At 32.2% G+C, this 18,071-nt stretch overlaps 1 protein-coding gene across 1 annotated transcript; it reads right to left on the bottom strand.

The window, feature by feature from the left end:
* Nucleotides 1-13,078, bottom strand: cyth4b (cytohesin 4b). The gene is made up of 13 exons (XM_073851568.1): nucleotides 12,944-13,078; nucleotides 11,994-12,067; nucleotides 10,659-10,723; nucleotides 9,355-9,421; nucleotides 7,577-7,695; nucleotides 7,426-7,506; nucleotides 7,231-7,343; nucleotides 6,195-6,343; nucleotides 4,603-4,714; nucleotides 4,011-4,087; nucleotides 3,857-3,928; nucleotides 2,479-2,636; nucleotides 1-1,424 (listed from the first exon to the last, which is right to left on the bottom strand). The coding sequence occupies exons 1-13, from the start codon at nucleotides 12,963-12,965 to the stop codon at nucleotides 1,343-1,345; spliced, it is 1,191 nt and encodes a 396-aa protein (XP_073707669.1). The 5' UTR covers nucleotides 12,966-13,078; the 3' UTR covers nucleotides 1-1,342.
* Nucleotides 13,079-18,071: the final 4,993 nt, after the last annotated feature.

Below are 18,071 nucleotides of genomic sequence, written 5' to 3'. Positions count from 1 at the left end.
AACTTTAATTAAATAATCTATTGTACAATTCATCACCTATAAACTTTCACACTCTATGATCTATAATATTTACAAAAATATTTTACATGAAAAACATTTACTACAAAGAAATTAAAGTCAATGTGTTTGTCCTGAATATGTGTTTGAAGGGGAATCGGTCCATCTGGAGTGGCTTTCACAATGGATTCAGTTGCATGTTAAACACACAGATAATCTCAGTGTCTCAATATGAGGTCAAAAACATTCATTGCCAAAAAAGACATCAGTAATTTCACATGTGTAAAGTCTTTATACTATTACTGGATGAAAACCAGTGACTCATTTGGCCCTACGCTGCAAAAAATGCTCTTCTTACTTAGATTTTTTGTCTTGTTTCCAGCCAAAATATCTAAAAATTCTTAAATCAAGAGTAATTTTTTTCAGAAAAAACAAGTCAAAATTAAGTTTTTTTTTTCTGCCAGTGGGTTAAGGAAAATAATCTTGTTTTCTGTTTGAAATAAGATTTCTTTTCTTACCCCATTGGCAGATTATTTTGCTTGTTCTAGGCAAAAAATCACTTAATTTTGGCTTGTTTTTTCCGAAAACAAGAAAATAATTTGTACTCGTCTAGAAAATCCTTCTTGATCTAAGAATTTTTAGATATTTTGGCTGGAAACAAGACAACAAATCTAAGTAAGAACAGCACTTTAATTACTTACTTTTTTGTCTTGTTTCCAGTCAAAATATCTAAAAATTCTTAAATCAAGGATGATTTTCTAGACAAGTAACAATTATTTTCTTGTTTTCAGAAAAAAACTAGTCAAAATGAGAACTTAGAACAAGCTAAATAATCTGCCAATGGGGTAAGCAAAAAAAATCTTATTTCAAACGGAAAACAAGATGATTTTTCTTAACCCATTGGCAGATTATTTTGCTTGTTTCAAGCTAAAACACACTTGATTTTGAGTACTTTTTCTGAAAACGAGACAATAATTTTTATTAGTCTAGAAAATCCTTCTTGGTTTAAGAATTCTTTGCAGTGTATTTTTACTTTTCCTTTTAAATTTCAGGAGACCAAGTTAACACTCCTAAACCATGAGAGAGAAACCTCTGAGAAATGACATTAAAATAAATGCAGTGAAAAGATTCTTTCAGAAAAGATCTAAAAAGATGTCTCAATATGAACTCAACATTCTCTTGCAATAATGTTTCACAGGTTTATACCTACTATTGAATGTCTAAGGAATTTCAGGAGAAACTGCTGACACAGAGCTGATCTCCTGAGCTTTGAGTGAGTTTTAATAAATAAGCAGTGCGCTCCTATTGTTCTGTCTGTTCGTCCGTTTGTAGTTCAGTTGTTTCCTCATTTCTCTCGCTCTTTGTTGATGACTTTCTTCTTGCGGATGGACACTAGATCATAGAAGGGGTCTTTAGTGATGCTGGCCCTGTGGAGACACGACACGTGTGTGTCAGACAACCCTTACGGAAAAGAAGTTTATTCAAGTCTGCTATTCTTATAAACTTTAAAATAGGAAAGTATACTTTCAGTATACTCAGAAATGTGCTTCATATACTTCTCAGAAATATACTTAAAAATGACATATAAGTACTTGACTTATACTTAGAAAAAGTCTAAGTATATTTGAGCTCTACTTGTGCTCTGAGAATCTGTGTTTTCACTACGGTAAGGGGCTATTGCACATCTTCTGAACAGAATTTCCAAAACACAAGTGAAGAAGAAACCGAAACAACAGATGGTTCCACATGTAATCGAACACAATCGTCAGACATAAAACAGCATCAAAACCATAGATATGGACAACTGTGTAACGTTATGGAAAAAAATGTTGTCCCATGAAGAGATAATAATGACTGTCAAGCTTTGGGCTGTTGATCAACTCCATCTACGTTTTGGTTATCATCAATAGTCTTTTTGTTCAAATTTTTGTTATTTATTTATTATTTATGAAACTAACCTGCCACATTCAAGTGTTTATAAAGAAAGAATGCATAAAGCTAGAATTTTTGTTTACAAGCAGATGTTCCTTATTTTGATGTTTTTTGTATGTTCAGATATTCATAAAACAAAATATATACAAATGAATATCTAAATAGGGACATAGTAGTATACTTAAACCTACAAGTATACTTGCAGTATAAAACTACTAAACTAGTAGCTTACTGAGACTATACTTCAAAGTGTACTAAAAATGCATAAAAACGAATTTAGTTAGTAAACTATCAGTATACCTATGAGTTCACTTTTAGTATACTTGCAGTACAAACTGAGATGTAAACTAGTGTACTCAAAGTCTACTGCTGTTATAAATTGGGACGATTAAGTCCCAAGGAGTATTGAAATAGTACACTTAAATGTATACTACTAGTACACTGATATTTTTATAGTTACTACTTAAAGTATACTTGAACTTTACTTAAATATACTTAAAATAAACTTGAAGTATACTTTTTGGTAAGGGAAGTGGCGCGTGTTCCTACCTGATTGACTCGATCCAGTCGTCTCTCTCCTCGGCTGAAGCGGCACAGATAGTGTACGACTGATGATTCCCTTCCACCACGCGTCCGTCCGTCTCCGTCTTACACGCCTTGATCTTCTGACCCCGGCTTGTGTTGGGGTTATACAGCTCCAAACAATACTACACACAGGTCAAAGGTTAGGGGTTAAACATCACTGACCAAATCAAAGAAGCACAGGCTCTGTTCAAACCGCATCACTCCCTACATAGACGGCTGACTTCTCAGACAGCATCCGAACAAAAGTGAGCAATTTGCAGTGCTCTACATAGACAGCAACTGATTTCAAATGCAGTCTGGTTTTTGCATGCTTCTAGGCTAAAACCACAAAATAATACTAGCTCAAATAGTCAAGTTTTAAGAAAACGAAATGTTATCAATATTTTTTGGTATTGATACTGTGATAGATCATAGTGACAATTTTAATTTTGAGATGTACTAATAAACACTTATTTTTTAATTATGGTTTAATTTGATGACAAATTATATTTGTTGTTCACTCAAAAAATATTTAGCCCTTAAATTAAGATTAGAATTGCATATAAAATGCTCATTTGGATTATACAGTATTAACAACTAATCAATTTAACGTCATGCATACTGTATGCTGTATGCTTTTCTTACTTAGATTTTTTTACTTGTTTTCAGCCAAAATATCTAAAACTTCTTAAATCAAGAAGGAAAATTATTAAGTAAAAATTATTTTCTTGTTTTCAGAAAAAGCAAGTCAAAATTAAGTGTGTTTTTGCTTAAAACAAACAAAATAATCTGCCAATGAGGTAAGAAAAATAAAATAATCTTGTTTTTTCTGAAAACAAGAAAATAATTTTAACTCGTCTAGAAAATCCTTCTGGATTTAAGAAGTTTTAGATATTGTGACTGAAAACAAGACACCAAATTCAAGTGAGAAAATCATTTTTTTGCAGTGTTTTGTCAGACAGTTTGTCATTTTATTAAATATTTTATTTTATTTACATATATTCAAATTGCTTACAAGCAGCATAACCCATATGGCAAATTTTTTTTTTTTTTTTTTTTTTTGTGACCAAAATCTAATTTGCATATATGCCAAAAATATGTTGCAAACAGTGAAACTATCTAAAAATATCTAAAAAATCCTAAATGAAGAAGGATTTTCTAGACAAGTAAAAACTATTGTCTTGTTTTCAGAAAAAAACAAGTCAAAATGAAGTGAGTTTTTGCTGAGAACAAGCAAAATAATCTGCCAATTCCTCCTTGATTTAAGAACCTTTCGATATTTTGGCTGGAAACAAGACAAAAAAATCTAAATAAGAAAATCAATTTTTTGCAGTGTGGGATTAGGTTAGTAACAGAGTCTCACCGGTTTGCGTTGAAACATGACTTCCCTCACACACAGATTCTCCAGAGGAATGATGCCACGTGGCTCTTTGTCCTAAACACAAACACACAATCACTCCTGATCTATAAATGTCACACATACGGTCATTCATTAGAGAGATGGCTGCTGTTCTTACCGTGGTATATTCAAAATAATACAGGCAGTTATCTGTCAGGATGAACCAGCGTCTCTTCCACGTCTTCACACGGCCGCCTGCCGATATATAATAAATAACACTGTCAGATGACTGCATTATTACAGTCTGAGTATCTATTTAACACATAGACAACGAGCATGTCAATTAGTGTGACTGTCTTAAACTTTAACAGATACACATACTACACTCTTAAAGGTTTTTCACGATGCCATAGAAGAAACTTTTTTGTCTAAATGGTTAAGAACCTTTAACATCCGAAGAACCATTTGTGGCGAAAGAAGGTTCTTCAGATTATAAAAAGGTAAGAAAGAGATGGTTTTATAAAGAACCTTTGACGAATGGTTCTTTGTGGAGTCAAAAATGGTTCTTCTATGGCATCGCTGTGAAGAACCTTTTAAAGCACCTTTATTTTTAAGAGTGCACTAATTAAATCAGGGCTTGATTTTATAGACTTGACTCTTTATGTTATCATCAGTGAAGACAATAATGGCAAAATCAGTTTGTTTAATGCAGTCAGCAGTGAATTTTGTAATATCTCATTCAGCTTGGTCTCGTCTGATCTCAGTCTTACCCAGTTTGAGCAGCCAGCCCTCTCTGTCGGGGTTGAAGAAGGTGTGCGTGAGATCGTTCCCATCATCCTCTGGGATTTTAAAGGGTTCGTTGCGTATGCTGTTGTACAGATTCTATTGATGGGAAAGAAACCTTTTTACCAAAATACCTCAAAACCACAGCCTTCCTGTTAGTTCTGCTTATTTGGTCAAATATACGCCTATTAAACACCAGTGTGTTATTCTCACGAGGCGTTGACTCCACACTCAGCTTCAGTGCGGCTGTTTTTCTTTTGAACCTTTATAACAGCAAACTTTTAACGTCATTAAAGGAGAAGTTCTCTTTCAGAACAAAAATTGACCAAGATGTTCATGTTTTTCTTTCTTCAGTCGATAAGAAATTATATTTCTTGAGGAAAACATTTCAGGATTTCTCTCCATATAGTGGACTTCTATGGTGTCTGTCAGTTTGAACTTCCAAAATGCAGCTTCAAAGGGCTCTAAATGATCCCAGCCGAGGAAGAAGGGTCTTATCTAGTGAAAATTGTCAATTTGTTTCGAAAATGACCAATCGTTTCGCTAGGTAAGACCCTTCTTCATCAGCTGGGATCATTTAGAGCCATTTGAAGCTGCATTTAAACTGCATTTTGAAAGTTCAAACTCAGGGCATCATAGAAGTCCACTATATGGAGAACATTCCTGAATTTAGTTTCTCACAAAACATAATTTCTTATCAACTGAAGAAAGAAAGACACAAACATCTTGGATGACAAAATGGTGAGTAAATTATCTGTACATTTTTGTTTTGGAAGTGAATTTTTCCTTTAAATGAATGCAGTGTCATGCATGCAAATTCATATATTTATTCAGTAAACGCAGTCTTAATAGTAAGACACTATAGGGTTGATACCAAACAAATAGTCAATATCAAGAAAATTCATCTTTGCATTGTGGAAGCAGCAAAGAATCTGCATTTAAAGCAGGAAATAGATGTATTTACATAGATAGTTTAATGCAGCTCGAATATGCAATGAATGCATTTACACTGCTTAATGTTAGAAGATTAATATAAAATATAACTCTGAAATGACACCTTAAATATGAAACTAAACAAACAAATCATTCGGTCACTGATTCACTCATTCAACTGATTTATTCAAAGTGTCTGATTCATTCAGGAATGGAGTGCTGATCTTGGAACCGCGTACAAGTATTATACTCTTACTAATTATACTATAGGAAGATATGCTAAAATATCTAAAGTGGTATACTAGAATGCAGTTTTGAATTTAGCATCCATCTTTATGCATGGGTTTTTGAATTATCGACTCACTTGATTTGTTTAAAATCGCTGAATCATTCAAGAACTAAAAACTACCATGTTGATCACATTGAATGGTTGGTAAAATATAGAGCAAAAGAGTCCATACTGACAATATTGTGCCTAAAGTATCACTTGAACTTAAGCATAATATTAACATTTATTTATTTATTTATTATATATCATTGTATAAAAACAGTATAAAATTATGACTGTAAAAAAAAGGACAAATACTTCAGGACTATAATCAGACGTCATGTGACCAGCAAGGGGTGATTGTGATTGGCTGCTCACCGTCAGAAGGTCGTTAGGTAGATCTTGTCCGTTGTTAATGCCGCGGTTCATGCTGATGAATCTCTCGAGTGAGGTCTTGTCCTTCACGTTTGGATTGTGCAGACTCGTGTTCAACATGATGATGGCAAACGACAGGATATAACACGTGTCTGATGATCACAAACACAAGCATTTACTCAAATTGCTTAGAAGCAGCATAACCCATATGCCAATATATATATATATATATATATATATATATATATATATATATATATATATATATATACACATATATATATATATATATAACAAATGTGAATAAATATTTTTTTTTCTTTTAAATATAAAACACAAAATATATTTTCATTTTTTATTTTTGTTTAAACATTTATATTTAAAAAAATTAAATATACAAATAAATAGGTAAAAAATATTGGTATATAATATATTTATGCAAATATATTTTGAAGCATATTATGGCAAATATATATTTTTAGGCATTTTTTGGCCACAAATATATTTGAAAATACTTCTTTTTTCCAAAATATATTTTAAAATATATTACAGGGCCAAGAAAATACATTTCCAGTTTTACAATAGTCTACATTTAGACTAAATCTTTTGGCTGAAATAGCGAATAGATCAAAATTATTGATTTAATAATGCTTGTATATATATATATTATATAAACTTTTCTTTAAAATGTGGCAAATGTGAATGTATTTGCTTGGATTGAAATATAAAGCACAAAATATATTTTTTAAATGCTTTTTTATATATATATATATATTTTTTTTTAAGTTATCTCAAAAATATACGAAGACATAGACAATCGACAATATATTTACGCAAATACATTTTGAAGCATATTTTGGCAAATATATTTTTTGGGCATTTTTTCGGCCACAAATATATTTTTTAAATACTTATTTTTGCTGTATCTGCTGTTTTTATGTGCAATACAAATACCTAGATATTGCATTCAGGCCTAAAGTGTATGAAGTGTTTATCATCATTCTATCAGTCATCAGATATTAAGATGAGTGAGTTTGACCTGTGGACTGGAAGACGTTGGCGTTGCAGTTACAGTAGCGTGTGGCGAAGGCCTCCATCATGCGGTCGATCTTCTGAGCTTCACCCGGCAGACGGAAACTCCACAAGAACTGTCTGCGGAAAGAACGAGACATCAAACAGAAATAAGACGAGTTCATGTGCTCATCTGTGCAGGAAGAAGAGCTTGTGTTCTTACCGTAACGCCTGGACCAGGTTCAGATCTGAAAACTCATGCAGCTCTACGAACGCTTTGAGAATCTGCAGGTGCATGTCCTCCCTGAAACAACACACATGATCAGATCCACATTCACACACACAGATCTCATGTTTATTAGTTCATGTGTCACCTCTCTCCCAGGAAGTCTCCAATGGCGGTCTTATTCAGTCCTTCCTCTTTATACAGAAACTCAGCCACTTGTTGTGGTTTCCAATCCAGAAGCTCATTATCGACCAGATACTTGATTCCCTGAAACACAGAGGCATTTGAGCCCTTCAGTGACACACAGACTGAGATAAAACACAGAAGAGATGCTCGTTGACCCGCAGCTCGTGAGAATTTATCAGTTCAACGTCTGTTTTTAGACATTTTCCTTCAAATCGACACTTCCCTTTTCAGCAGAATGACTAAAGAAAGACTAAAACCCTCAACGCAAAATCAGATAACTATTTCTCTAGTTCAGCTTGGTTAACTATTATATTATATTATATTATAATATTTTATATTATATTATATTATATTATATTATATTATATTATATTATATTATATTATATTATATTATATTATATTATATTATATATTGTGACCCTGGAACACAAAGTCATAAGGGTCATTTTTTTTTCAAAATGAGATTTATACATTATCTGAAATTTAAATTAATAAGCTTACTATTTATGTTTTGTTAGGATAGAGCAGTATTTGGCTGAGATACAACTATTTGAAAGTCTGAAATCTAAGGGTGCAAAAAAACCTAAATATTGAGAAAATCACCTTTAAAGTTGTCCGAATGAAGTTCTTAGCAATGCATACTACTAATCAAAAATTAAGTTTTGATATATTTACTGTGGGAAATTTACAAAATATCTACATGGAGCATAATCTAAATATCCAAATGATTTTTGACATAAAAGAAAAATCTATCATTTTGACCCATACAATGCACTGTTAGCTATTGCTATATACCTATACTACTTAAGACTTTACCACTTAATACTACTTAAGGTTTTGTGGTCCAAGGTCACACGTTTTATTATATTATTTAAAAATAAGTTAAGAAATTAATACTTTTACTTATCAAGGATGCTTCAAATTGATTAAAAGTGTCAGTAAAGACATTTAGAATGTTAGAAAATATTTCCATTAAAAAAAAATGCTGTTCTTTTGAACTTTTTATTCATCTATGAATCCTAAAAAACAAAATGCATGACGGTTTGCACAAAAAAACTATTGAGCAGCACAACTGTTTTCAACATTAATAATCCAAAATGTTTCCTGAGCAGCAAATCAGAATATTAGAATGATTTCTGAAGGATCATGTGATTGAAGACTGCAGTAATGATGCTGAAAATTCAACTTTGATCACAGGAATAAATTACATTTGAACAGATATTCACATAGAACACAGCTGTTTTAAATTAGAATAATATTTCAGAATTTTACATTTGAACACTAGTGTGTGCGTCTATAGTTGAGTTGGATTTGTTTAGCATGTTTGTGGTGGAAACACTGCTGTGTCTAAACCTGAGAGAGATCAAACATCAAACACCATCGTGTTTCTGAGTCGTCTCTCTTCAGCTCGTCAGGTCTGCAGAAGCTGGCGGTGGTCTCGTTGTTTAATGTGCAACAGCAAAACCACATCGACTCAGAGTGAGAAAAACCAAAAGTATTTCAGGTGTTGACCTGAGGGTGTTCAGATCCTCCACGTCTCTCCGTCTGTCACCCACACACGCAGACACAGACCTGAACAACACTAGAGCTGTGTAAAGCTGAATGTCTCTCTGTCTCAAATCTAAGGTTTACGGTAAAGAATGACAAATGTGTGGAGGTGATCTGTCTCTGTGAAGGTTCCACTCATCAGTTCACACTGGAAACATCATCATCATCATCTTCCTCCTCCAGATCTCACCTTTTTAGGATCCATGTTGAATTTCTTCTTGCCACTACAGAAGCGTTTCTCTCTCTCCAGCATCTTACTGCAAAAGATTCACACAGAGCAACTTCATAATTAGAAACTGACAGACTGACGCTTCGAACAATTAATTAATTAAAACTATTAGAAACATTTCTGTTAACTGACAAATAGCTGAAATAAAATATAAATATTAGATTAAAAAAACTAAACAAAAATTTTAAATGTTTTCTTGACAGCTAACTGAAACTAAAAATGAAATAAAAACATAAATTACAAAAAAGTTATATATATAAATATATTTATTTATTATCATTTAAATAAAAATAAAGCATGCAACAAAATTACTAATTATGTAACTAACATAAAAAAAATTTAAATATCAAAATAAAAACTCAGAATCTGAATAAAACCTATAGTAAAACATTTTACAGCTATGGAACTGTCATAAATTTTAAACTAAAAATTAAATAAAACCCTAAATTACCCTGACAGTAATATTTAAAAAACGGTCAAATAAAACAAAAACAAAAAAAAATTTACAATAAAAAAAAAAACATTACATATATATATTAAAAAAAAATAAATAAATCATGTAATAAAATTACTAATTATGTAACGAACATTACAAAAATATAAAATATAAAAATTACTTAAAAACTTAAAATCTGAATAAAAACTATAGTAGTATATACTTTACAGCTACAGAACTGTCATTCCTACAGTTTGTAATTAAATATTTAACTAAACATGAAATAAAAACATTAATTACCCTAATAATAATAATAAAAAATTACAATTAAAAAAATTAACTATACATATATATATATATATATATATATATATATATATATATATATATATAAACAAAAATAAAGCACGTAACAAAATGACTAAATAATTCTTACAGTTTGAAATTAAATTTCTAACTAAAAATTTAATAAAAACATTAAAAAAAGTTAAAATATTAAAATAAAAACTCAAACTATATGTTTGTATGTCCCTGTGAAACAGTACTGCATACTGTAATATTGTATATTGCATAATTATCAATACCTAAGAATAACAATAATTAAAAAAAAAACTTTTTGAAGCACTTGACAGAGAAATTCCCAATCAGGTTTTCTCAACTGCAATTTGAAATAAAGGTTACATATTTATTTTACTAAATGTTGAGTATTAGCACATTTACTTATTCTCTTTATGATGCATTTGTTTAAACATCCAAAAATTTAACATAAAGCATATTTTCCCTGCTCATGAGACAAAGTTGATGCATAAACATTCATCTGTTCACTCACTTGTCTTCTGCTGATTTGAAATCCTGAATACCTGCCATGACGTTTTCAATCTGATTCTTCAGTTTCTGTAAGAAAAACATTTTTAAAGATTCAGAACGGATGATCAGCTCAAACATTAGGTTTCTAATGTCACACAGATGATAAAGACACATACAGTATATAGTTCACCATAATTGTCTGTTGTACACATGCGACTACACACAATCACACTAAACAACTTTAGATGCTCATATGAACACAATCAAGCCCAGGTCATTTAGGTTATAAAAACGCTGTGGAAACATTGTTTCTAAAAACTGAAATGTCCATGATTATAACATTATTTAAAGGTTACATAAATGTTTCGTAGAAGGTTCATCAAGTACAAAGTATCAAAGGTTTTAAGAAACATGTTATGAGAATGTATATCAAATAAGTTGTACGAACGTTTTACACCAATTACTATAACATTTATGCAACTCTGAGAGACACTGCAGGCAAAAACGTTGCTTTTTCATGCACCTGTCAAGTTTTTTTGGTGTTTCAAAAAGTGTTTTTTCAGACAAGTGGAAAGAAAACACCCAAAAGACAGTTAAGTGTTTATTTTATAGCACTTTATCTATATTTGTGTCAAGATTTTAATTACAATACACATTTTAAAGGCCATTTTCTCAAAATGAGAAAATACACTGAGCCATAAATCTCCACTTCAGTAGCACTTACACATACCAAACTTTACATTTTTATTCCTGTCTATATCCTGAGGGCTTTTTCAGAGAGATTTGTTTATTTATATAATTTGCTTGATTTTATACAACATATTGTTCCCCCCAAAATAGTAAAAAAAAAATGCATTGTTATCTGTCTGTTCTAAATCTTTGAGAAACCCCAAATCCCCTCTGTAAAAACAATTGATTCTAATATGTCAAAAAATAACAATAAAACAAAAATTGAAACTGACTTCAGGCAGTGTTTGGGTTTTTGTATAGAAATGAGCAAATTAGTGCATATGTTATTAAATAATGGCTGATTTGCATATTTACACCTAACATTTTAGAAGACTTGTAATACAAAAAAAAGTTTGCAATTATCAAAGTAATCGATCAACTGGGTAACTAAGGTCATAAGTTCATTTTCTTTTTTAACCTATTCACCTGCAGTGTCTCACCTTAAAAAATGTTGTTAAAAGTTGTAAAAGTGTTCCCTGTTAGCTGGGAGAGTCCAATATGAGTCTTTTCAGTTATTTTGTTGTTGTTGTTTTTTTGGGTTTGATTCATGTCATGTCGTATCACAATGAAAGAATCAGTCTTGTACTCTGCTGTGTGTTTATGTGTGATTCTGCTGATGTTCATGTACCTCGATGTCCTCCAGCAGGATCTGCTTGTGCATCTTCAGCCGCTCGATCTCCATCTGCTCCTCCGCCGTCAAATCTAATGAGAAAAGCCGAACACAGGAGTGAATGTCTGAACAAACACCAGTGTGTCTCTGCAGATTCACATCCAGCTCTATATAACCAGCTGTGAGTCTCTACTCAACATGACAACAACAAAATAAACATGAAAACAGATTATTGACCGGATCAGAGCTGTCTGAAACACACTCCTGAAATTTACAGTAAAGACTGGAACAATAAGCTTCACATTTCATGAGCACTGAGTCGTGTTCTGCTTTATGAAACAGGAAATCTGTTGTCATGGGGGCCCCCGATGGCTCCTGCGCGAGGGGCCTCTGAACACACACCAGTGTGTGTGTGTGTGTGTGTGTGTGTGTGTGTGTGTGTGTGTGTGTGTGTGTGTGTGTTTCACTTCAGATATGAGCATTCAAACACACCACAGCCATCAGAAGTGATCAGAAACAAGAGCAGATCTACATGAAGTCATAGCAGCGGATTTGAAACAAAGAAGCTGGTGGTCAGAATTTGACAGCGGATCATCTGATAAAATAATATTGCAGCTGTGCTACTTGAGTGGAAGTATCCTGGAATATAGATTTACATTTCCAGACATCACTGAAATAGAACTCCAAAAGACTTTAACGTTATTTCAAAATCATCACAATAAATATACAAAACTAACTAGAAGCGTGCTATTGCAGTAAGGAATAATCTAATACTTTAATCATTTATAACCTGCATTAGAACTATCTTTCTGGTTGCTGGTGTTTTGATATAAAGTGGAGATCAATAAAACATTACCAATAAACAATAAACAAACTTCTTCTGCAAAAACAGTCTGGAGTTGAATGTGAAGTAGAGCTGTCTGTTAGTAATAAGAGTTGAGTTTAGATAAAGTTAAACTCTGTCTTACCTGTGCTATAGCTCTCAGTCATGGTGACTTTGTAAACATATATATATATATATACTTAATGGTGATCTGCTGTGTGTTTGGACTCAGACGTTCTTCATGTTTGTTGTAGATGGTGTGAGTTCCTCTATCCGCCGCTGCCCTGCCCTGCAAACACCAGTTTCACACCAGAAGTGAAGCGTTTCCGCAGGAGGAGCAGCGCAGGACCTCACAAACACACACACACACACACACACACACACACACACACACACACACACACACACACACACACACACACACACACACACACACACACACACACACACATCTGATGAGAAATGATGAGAGGACTTCAGCTGATCTGATGATGCCATCTGCTGGTGATGGACACACTACAAACACACTGACGACTGATGAACAACTCCATCATTGATGAACCTCACATCATCTGTCAATCACACTGAACATCTACCTGCTGCTGTTTTAGTTTCATTTTAACTTGTGTAATTACATAAGCTGGATTTGATGATTTGACCTTCATGTTTTCATTCTAAGTATGTAGTTTTTCATCTCTCTCCAATACTGGAGATTCCAGTACTTCTGTATCATTGTTTGTTCATTTAAACATTTGTTTTGCTTTTTTTATATATGAAAATCAATAAATAAACAATAAAACAAACTTAAAATATATATAATAATTATATATTCTGACTGATAATTAAATAATCTGATTGATCTGATTGATGAGAAAAAGTTAAATAATCTGTGTTCTGGGTCCTTCCTATAGTTTGGTGGATTTTGGACTGAGCAGATATGGTGAAAAAAATTTAAATGCAATGCTTTTATTAGTCTTATCGGAGTTGGAAAATATTTCTCTATCAGAAAAAGCATTGTTAGAGCTCAGGTTTCAAACTACAACAGAATCGAGTGATTCTGAGCACATATTTCAATTTGTCCACCCGTTACAGAACATTTTTACACTGCGGTGTGTATCAGGCTGGATGATGAACTATTGAAGCCCATTACTGGCTAGAAAAAAACATATTTCAGCAGAAGATGAACATTTAGGAAGAACTTTAACATTTTCATTATACACTGTCTGAACATGCGGACATGTTGAATTTTACAATAATAGATAAGAACTCTAAAAATGAGGAAAAGAGAAAAAACTTAATGACTAATACTTCATTTGTTCTTGGATTCACTTTCCCTCTGAGGAAATGCTGTCACTTTGGTCAGGTCATGTGATTTGTGGCACACACAGACAAGAAGCAGCAATGGACCATTTTGGACAAAATCTCATTTGATGGTTTCACACATTCAAAAATATGCATCATGTAGAGAACAAGTAAATGTACTAATACTCAACATTTATGCAACCATTATTTCAAACTGCAGTTGAGAAAATTGCAGTTGATTGGGAATTTGTCTGTCAAGTGCCTCAAAAAGTTTTTAAAATTATTGTTATTCTTAGGTATAATTATGCTATATACAATATTACTATATACAATACTGTTTCACAGGAACATAAAATCCACCAAACTGTAGGAATGATGGAAGCTGTAAAGTACACCACAGTAAAACAACACTGAAGATCTGAAGAACCTCAACATAAAACATCCAGACCTTCTCAATCCACAAAGAACCAGCTCAAAAACCCTACACAGGCAAAACAGTTCTTGACTAATAACTTTTAGTTTAGAAAAGAATTGCATTGCAGTGTTTCTACCTTTGAGTCAAAGTGTTACTAGCTGTTTCTTTGTGTAATAAATAAATACATAAAAATAAAACGTGCTTTTCTTACTTAGATTGTATGTCTTGTTTCAAGCCAAAATTAAAAAAAAATTAATAAAATTAAACCAAGAAGGATTTTCTGGACAAGTAAAAATTGAAACATGCTACATAATCTGCCAATGGGGTAAGAAAAATAATATTTATTTCTGTTTAAAGTAAGATTTTTTGCTTACCCCATTGGTAGATTATTTTGCTTGTTCTAAGCAAAAACTCACTTCATTTTGAATATGAAAACAAATATTTTGGCTGGAAACAAGACAAAAAATCTAAGTACGAAAAGCATTTTTTGCAGTACAACATTTTCTGAGCAAAAACTGCTTCTACACCTCACTTTAACGTGTTAACACATCTTTATGTGTGTTTATTTTTGGACTAAAGATTGGCTTGAAGCGCTGGAAACATCAGACCGCCTGCAGAGTGAATGTATGTTCATAATGTATGCTCTTTCTAGTACAACCATCAATACTTCAATATCTCAAAGCAAACAGTTTCTGTGAAATGCATAAAATACTTTAGAAACAGCAGATGGTGAAGAATCTGCATTTGGCTCCAAAGGATCATTCTGTCATCATTTAATCTCTTTCATGTCCAAACCTGTGTGAGTTTGACAGTTGACGGACAGTATTTTCTTCCATTCTATGGAAGTCAGTGGTTTGTCAACTGTTTGCTTAGCAACATTCTTCAAATTACTTTTTTGTCATACAGAGAATGAGTAAACAATAACAGAATGTTGATGTGTGAACTACGCCTTTAATGTTGCATGTCTCATAGAGTGATGCATGATGAAGATGAGCAGTCTGCGTCAGGTTGAATAGTTTATTAAGCGCTGTGACACTAACCAGCCCAAACAAACACAAGTCTTGAGAGCTCTTCTTCTCCTCACGGCGTCGCCATGGCAACGGCTCATACATGCAAATGTACTCCGATTAAAATAGTAAATAACAAACAGCATCTTCAGATTCATTAGAAGATCTATTTCGAGTTGAAAGTGAAGATAAAAGAGCGCTCGTGTTTCTCTCGGCACAAGTGTGAAGCTGATTTAGTGCTGCAGTCAATGCCTTCGCTTCTCCAAGCGCATTTACGGCCAATGTATCCTGTCAGTCAGAAGTATTTGTTGAGAGAAATTGTGAGTAAGATGTTACTTCAGTTCTAGAATAAATGTGAGCATGCACTAATTCATCTCACTCACTAAAACACAGATACAGTGTTCTTCAAAATGAATAAAAACAGTGACATTCAACGCAAACCTGCAATAATTAAATATGTTCAATAATACAAATATCCTTTATGTATTTAATCCCATTTTATTAATCTTCAATGATCCAATTCATCCATACTAATAAGAAAAAATTACTCAAGATCATCTAACATTTGTTTTCCTTTTTTATTGCTGAAGAGTTGTCATTTGTTCTTCTGCGGTCTACTGTACAGACGACAATCTACTTTTCTCTAAGCCTGAGGCTTTTGCTGTGAAAAGGCTTTTACATTTGGCAAAAATACAACTTTTTATATTACAAACAAACGAGCAAGCCCTGCCCAGATTTAAAAAGTAACGCAGAAGTAACATAACGCATTACTGTCATAAAAAGTAACTAAGTAACGCAATTAGTAACTTTTGTAGGGAGTAACTCAATATTGTAACGCATTACTTTTAAAAGTAACTTTCCCCAAAACTGATAGTAACTGATTACATGTAATCTGGATTACATAATCAGATTGCAAAAATGAAGTACTTGTAATTAGAGTAAGTTACATTTTAAAAGACTTGTAATCAGACTACTGTTTTTATGGATTCCATGATTACATATCATTTACACAATAACAATGAATGATTCATAATTTATTGACTCTCTCTAACTCCTCTTTTTATCTTTTAAAATTTCCTTTCTAAAACAGTCTACCATTTATACACTCAGAAATTTCAATTTTGTGGACATTCATACAAGATCATTTATTATTCTGATGGTGACACATCATTTGATCAGTGGATTTACAAAAATCATTTCAGGTTTAAGAAGTGTTTCAACACTGCATCAACTACTGATGAACACATTTATTTTTATTTGAATATCATTCAATAGGTTATTTAAGCATGTTTTATTGAAAGGCCAAACTCATTAAAATGCACAAATTCATGGTTGCAGAAATTCTCAAATTTGTATGTAATCTAAACCTCTTTCACCTACACTCTTAAAATGAAGATTCTTCACAGCGATGCCATAGAAGAACCATTCAATCAAAGGTTTTTTAAAGAACCATCTCTTTCTTACCTTTTTATAATCTGAAGAAACTTCTTTCGCCACAAAGAACCTTTTGTGAAACAGAAAGGTTCTTTAGATGTTAAAGATTCTTTATGGAACCATTTAGACAAAAAATGTTCTTCTATGGCATTGTGAAGCAAGTTTTAAGAGTGTAATATATTTACTTTAAAAATATCTCCCTTTGCATTGAACTTTGAGCGTCGTAACTTTGCAGATGTTGTTAATGCTCAAACAGTAACATTATACACTAACTATAGTTAAAAAATGTGAAATCATAATCAATGATCCCTTTAAAAAAACCTGAGATTTAAAAACATGATAATAATAATTAAATAAGTATTGCATTTGCATGTTCACGGTTCTCTGATATTGGTTAATGTTCATAAGGCATGTGTCACAGTTTGCTGGGGGTGAGACAAAACACATATTTATTAACAAATGCCTAGAAAACCAGGAGTTAAACAACATAACGTAACTTTAAGAACAGACAAAGAAACTGAGGAACAAACGACTATTTAAAGGGAGTTGCTAATTACAAGGACAGGTGTACACAATCAGGATAACGAGGGGGAAGTCCAAATATGGGCATAAGGGGAAACCAAAACAAACTGAACAATAGGGGAGACAAAGGAAGAAACCAACACATTGGAACTACAGGAGGGAAAAAACACTAGGGAAAAACAGAAAAACAATCTATGATCCTAAACATAAAGTATATGATTGTAATTATAAAATAAATCATTTTAACTTTACATTATGATTTAATTACTTGTTAGCCTTTCATTAAACACTGATGTTCTATAATGTTTAATGGACATCATGTTTTTAATTACAATGAAAGTTATATTGCATATATATATAAACTGTAATATTGTGAAATGTTAATGCAATTTAAAATACTGGTTTTAAAATACAATGTTAAAGGATTCTTTGATTAATAAAATGTTTACAAAAACAGCATTTATTTAAAATAGAAAACTTTTGTAACAAAAAGTTAAAGTTTATGTTTAGTACATTTTTTCTTTCTCTCTTTGAAAGAATTAGTACTTTTATTGAGCAAGAATGTGTGATAAAAAAAGAAAAAGAAAGTAATA

The sequence above is a fragment of the Garra rufa genome, chromosome 12 (assembly GCF_049309525.1).
Source record: "Garra rufa chromosome 12, GarRuf1.0, whole genome shotgun sequence".
In the NCBI taxonomy this organism is placed as follows: Eukaryota; Metazoa; Chordata; class Actinopteri; order Cypriniformes; family Cyprinidae; genus Garra; species Garra rufa.
The sequence above is the reverse complement of the archived record's forward strand: the minus strand, read 5'-3'. Positions and strand labels throughout refer to the sequence as shown.

Bases quoted from the DNA above. Each gene is read 5' to 3' on its own strand.
- cyth4b (XM_073851568.1), bottom strand. From the start codon at position 12,965: ATGACTGAGAGCTATAGCACAG. The intron at 4,088-4,602 runs GTAAGACTGAGA...ATATATCGGCAG, and splicing joins GGGCTGGCTGCTCAAACTGG to GCGGCCGTGTGAAGACGTGG. The intron at 2,637-3,856 runs GTGAGACTCTGT...ACCTGTGTGTAG, and splicing joins TCATGTTTCAACGCAAACCG to TATTGTTTGGAGCTGTATAA.